The following is a 5,629-nucleotide window of genomic DNA, read 5'->3' as shown; positions in this document are numbered from 1 at the left end:
AGGTTTGAACCATTGGTATATGTGGCCAGCCCCCTACTCACTGAGCCACAGGAGCCACCAACATATCTTTTTCTTAAAAATAGGGTCTCAAAAAATTGAGGGGGAGTTTATATAACATAAGATTAACCATTGTAGAGTGAACAATTTAGTAGCATTTAGTACATTCATGGTGTTTTACAACTACCACATCTAACTAATTCAAAGTATTTTCATCATCTCAAAAGAAAACCCTATGGTGGCGCCTGTGGCTCAAAGGAGCAGGGCACCGGCCCCATATGCCAGAGGGTTCAAACCCAGCCCCAGCCAAAAACTACAAAAAAAAAACCCTATGCCCATTAAATAGTCCCTCTTATCCTCCCTCCCCACAGCCCCTGGCAGCTACCAATCTGCCTTCTGTCCCTGGCTTTATCTGTTTTGGTCATTTCATGCATGATCTTTTGTGACTGGCTTCTTTTCACTGAGTTTTTTGTTTACAAGCTCACCCAATTTGTAGCATACATGAGTGCTTCATTCCTTTCTATAGCTGAGTGATAGTCCTTTTTTGTTTTTCTTATTTTTTTGAGATGAGGTCTTGTTGTATTGCCTGAGCTAGTGTCCAGTGGTGTTATCATAGCTTATAGTAAATAACCTTAGACTTTTTTTTTAGAGACAGAGTGTCCCTTTATCGCCCTTGGTAGAATACCGTGGTGTCACAGCTCACAGTAACCTCCAACTCCAGGGCTTAGGCGATTCTCTTATCTCAGCCTCCGAGTAGCTGGGACTACAGGTGCCCGCCACAACTCCCAGCTATTTTTTGTTTGTTTGGTTGGTTGGTTTTAGTTTTCTTTTCTGGCTTTTTTTTTGTTACTGTTGCAGTTTGACCAGGGCCGGGCTTGAACCTGCCATCCTCCATATATGGATCCGGCACCCTACCCACTGAGCCACAGACACCGTCCCGACCTCAGGTTTCTGGGCTCAGGCGATCCTCCCACCTCAGCCTCCCAAGTAGCTGGGATTACAGATTCGTGCCACTATGCCTGGCTAATGCTTAAATTTTTGTAAAAATGAGGTCTCAGTATGTTTCCCAGGTTGGACTCAAACTCTTGGCCTCAAACAATCTCAGCCGCCCCCCTCAGCCTCCCAGAGTGGTAGATTACTAGTATGAGCCACCATGCTTAGTCTGAGTAATAGTCCTTTCTGTGGCTAGACTACAGGTTACTTATCCACTTATTCATCCATGAACAGTTGGGTTGTTTCCACTTTTGGTTCTTGTGAATGGTGCTGTGATCACATTTAAGGCTCCCAGGTACTATACTGGCAGCCTTGCCTGAGGGCCAGGTACAGGATCAGGCCTTTCCTAAGCACAGAGAGTTTTGCCACTCCTTGAGATGCTCCCCTTTCTTGGCCTTCTTTGCTATGGACAGCACTTATTACCACATGTGCCAGCCCTGAAATACAACTACCCAACATCCTCTATCTTCATGAAATGTGTTTCATGTGTGAGAATTGGTTTATCAGAATCTGATTCTTCCTGGTTACATAGTTTAATCTACCTCAACTGAAATAAAATTTCTTCTGAGTACAGTGGCTCACTCCTATAATCCTAGCACTCTGGGAGGCTGAGGCCGGTCGATTGCCTGAGCTCAGAAGTTTAAGACCAACCTGAGCAGGAGTGATACCCTGTTTCTAAAAAAAATTAGCTGAGTGTTCTGCAGGCACCTATAGTTCCAGCTACTGAGGAGATTGAGGCAAGAGAATTGTGTGAACCCAAGAGTTTAAGTTTTCTGTGAGCTATGATGCCATGGCACTCAACCCCAGGGTGACTGAGTGAGACTCTGTCTCAAAAATAAATAAATAATAAAATTTCAAGTTAATATCAAAAGCAGCTGGACACAGTTTTTTAGAACTTATTTTCAATTATCTGAAATTATAAAGTAGGCATTTTAAAAGTTTCAGTTGGACAAAGGGACATTGATGTTCAAATTATGGATACTCAAAGCAAGCTTCTCTTTAGAAGCTGAGTAGCTTGTGGACCTGGCTGATACCAGGCATGTTTCTCAGACAGGTGCTGCATTGGCCCTAAGCACCGCCCACCATAAGCTTTCTGGTTTTCTCTTTCCCTAGGCTGACAACATCCCTGATTCCAAAATCTGCTTCTATGACGTTGAAATGGATACAATGACTGTCTTCGACTTCAACACTGGACATATTGATCAGAGAGAGACACTGTCCTTTAAAGAGCAAGAGACTCATAAGTAAGACTATGGTTTGGGAGGATTTTGTTAGAAAATATGTTGAAAACAATATTTCTTTACTCTTTAACTTTTAGGCAATTTGATGCTGTCTTATACATCAACCTTCAAAAGGCCTTAGCAATTAATAGTGGTAAAAATAAAAAGTAAAACAGAAACATGCTTGAGCAGTCAAGATAGGTTTCAGACTTTAGTCTCTCTTCTCCAGATTTAAGGTTCTGGGCCTGGTTCATTGGAAATTTCTGGAAGAAGTGTAGCCAAAGTGCCTATAAAAGTGGCCTTTGAGTCACAGGAGGGAAGATAACACGGGGACCCCAAGAAGGCACTTGTATTTCTAGAAGAAATAATCATCTTTCTTCAGGGAGTTAATGTAACAGATATTTGTAGTTACTTTTGCTACTAAGAACAGATTCCTAGGGCATTAAGTGCTTATGATATTTCACTTGCCATCCATAACTCACTGCAAAATGAGGCACCACAGCAGTGAGCCCTGTGCAGGAGGGCACCGGTGTGAACTGCTGCCCACCCTGGAGAGGCTAGTGCTTGGTGGGTATGCATGCAGCAGAGTATGACAGAGCACAGAAGCATGTGGCAGAAACCTTTAGGCTTGAATCAGCAGCTCTCAAAAGAGCAGAGGAATTTAAAATGTTGGATTTGCTGACTTTTCTTCAGTCTTTTTGTTTTTTAAAACTTGATTACTTTTGCTCGTACTGACGGCACCTCCTTCCAGACACACATGCTCTCTCCAGCTTTCCCCAAATCCTCCATGCCTCTCTACCACACACCTTCCTGTCATATCACTCCTGGAACCTTTGTTCTGCTGCTGACTCCCCACTGCACAGACATGTTTTTACTGCTTACCCCTTCGGAAAAATTGCCATGGACTTTACACCCCACTTTAGACATTTATACCTGTCTCACCCTTACTTGAGTCCCCTTTCTCATCCTGGTGCCACTTTCTTGGCTGCCAGGGTTTCAAACTTCAGAACTAACCTTGTCTTTAATCCCTGCTGCCTGTGACCCCAGTTCTGGTTCTCTTTGTTTTGAAATGTCTAATTCATGCTTTTCTCTCACCTCCACCTGCTGTTGATAGCTTCTATTTCAGAGAGTCACAGGAGCCTCTGAATGACTTCCCAAATGTGAGTCTCACCCACCTTCCATCTGTCCACTCTGCATCCCTTGGCAGGCCAGTCTTGCTTCAAAGGAACCAATTTGTGTTCATGGTACTCTGTGGTCGCTCAGTAAACAACCTTCTCACATCTGCCTTGCTCTCTGCACAGTGCTGGGGCAGGATGTGGCTGTGGAACTCACCGGTGTAGGGGTGCAGGTAGCACCCAGGAGGGATTGTCATGTTTTAGAAGACCGGCTCCTGTTCTACCACACAGCTGCCATAGCCCTGCTGCCTGGCAGCTTCTGCTGCCACTTTCCAGGCCTCTCTCTTCAGGTGCCTCCATTCCTTGCCACCCCATTCGTTTTGTCTCCCTACAGTACTTCCTTGAGCCCATAAAACATGGAATTTTAGAGATTGGAGGGCCTCAGGTAAGGTAGGCAGCCTCACTCGGGGTCATCACTTCCAATCACACAAGCCAGATACTGACCAGCAGGGGGTGCCATCCCATTGTAAAGTCTGCTAGCTAGTCCTGGAAAAGGACAGGAAGAGTCAAAGCACTGTGATTCTGTGTCTGCCTCAAACTAGACTTTACTTGGATTCTTTTTGTTGTTGTTGTTGTTGTTGTTGGGGATTCATTGAGGGTACAGAGAATCAGATTTCACTGATTGCAATTGTTAGGTAAAATCCCTCTTATAATTGTGTCCTACCTCCAAGGGGTGTGTCACACACTGTGACCCTACCTCACCCCCCTCCCTCCTTCCCTCTTTCCATTACCCCTTCCCCCATCTCCCACCATACTAGGTCATCAATTGTCTTCATATCAGAATTGAGGGTGGTGTCTATGGCTCAGTGAGTAGAGCGCAGGCCCCATATACCGAGGGTGGTGGATTTGAACCCAGCCCCGGACAAACTGCAACAAAAAAATAGCCGGGCATTGTGGCAAGCACCTGTAGTCCCAGCTACTTGGGAGGCTGAGGCAAGAGAATCACTGAAGCCCAAGAGTTGGAGGTTGCTGTGAGCTGTGATGCCATGGTACTCTACTGAGGGTGACAAAGTAAGATTCTGTCTCTTAAAAAAAAAAAAAAAGAATTGAGTACATTGGCATCTAGCTTCTGCATTCTTGTGATGCTTTACTAAGAAGAATGTGTTTCAACTCCATCCAAGTTAATACAAAAGATGTGAAGTCTTCATCTTTTTTAGTGGCTGAATAATATTCCATGGTATACATATACCACAGCTTGTTAATCCATTCCTGGATTGGTGGGCTTTTAGGCTGTTTCCGCAGTTTGGCGATTGTAAATTGAGCTGTGATAAACAATCTAGTGCAAATGTCCTTATGATAAAATGATTTTTTTTCTTCTGGGTAGATGCCTGGTAATGGGATTGTAGGATGAAATGGGAGGTCTAGTTTGAGTTCTTTGAAAATTCTCCATACTTCCTTCCAAAAAGGTTGTATTAGTTTACAGTCCTATCAGCAGTGTAAAAGTGTTCCCCTCTCTCCACATCCATGCCAGCATTTGCAGTTTTGAGATTTTGTGATGTGGGCCATTCTCACTAGGGTTAGATGGTATCTCAGGGTGGTTTTGATTTGTGTTTCTCTGAAGTTCTCCTTTTTTGTTGGATCTTTTCCTAGTTATCCTAAGGGTACTTATCCTAAGTATCGGGATGATATTTGCTTCATGGAATGTGTTGGGGAAGATTTTTTCCTTCTTGATTTTTTAGAATAGTTTCTTCAGTATGGGTATAAGCTCTTTGAAGATTTGATAGAATTGTTGTGTGAAGCCATCTAGACCAGAGCATTTTGGGGGGGGAGATTTTTTATTGTTCTTTGATCTCAGTGCTTGAAATTGGTCTTTTCAGGAAATCTATTTCTTCTTGGTTAAGTCTAGGGAGAGAGTGTGATTCCAAGTATTAATCCATTTCCTCCACATTGTCAAATTTCTGGGCATAGAGTTTCTTGTCATAGTTAGAGATAATCTCTTGTATCTCTGTGGCATTTGTTATTTCTCCTTTATCATTTCTGATTGAGGTTACTAAGATTTTACTTTTCTGTTTTTAATCTGGCCAAAGGTTTATCTATTTTATTTGTTTTTTCAAAAAACCAACTTTTTGTTTCATTAATTTTCTGAATGATTCTTTTATTTTCAATTTCATTAATCTCTGTTTTAATTTTGGTTATTTCTTTTCTTCTGCTGGGTTTAGGATTAGATTGTTCTTCTTATTCCAATTCCATAAGATGGTTTGTGAGTTTCTTTTTTTTTTTTTTTTTGAGACAGAGCCTCAAGCT

At 42.7% G+C, this 5,629-nt stretch overlaps 1 protein-coding gene across 1 annotated transcript in view; it reads left to right on the top strand.

Moving 5' to 3' along the window:
• The window catches only part of IFT140 (intraflagellar transport 140), a 51,269-nt gene that overhangs the window by 34,069 nt on the left and 11,571 nt on the right, over positions 1 to 5,629 (top strand). The window contains exon 15 of the mRNA XM_023513799.1: positions 2,104 to 2,234. Coding sequence (XP_023369567.1) covers positions 2,104 to 2,234 — 131 coding nt within the window. The remainder of the gene's footprint in view (positions 1 to 2,103; positions 2,235 to 5,629) is intronic.

Source organism: Otolemur garnettii, unplaced genomic scaffold (genome assembly GCF_000181295.1).
Source record: "Otolemur garnettii isolate 467f Iridium unplaced genomic scaffold, OtoGar3 scaffold00044, whole genome shotgun sequence".
Classification (NCBI taxonomy): Eukaryota; Metazoa; Chordata; class Mammalia; order Primates; family Galagidae; genus Otolemur; species Otolemur garnettii.
This window is presented reverse-complemented; position numbering and strand designations above follow the sequence as displayed.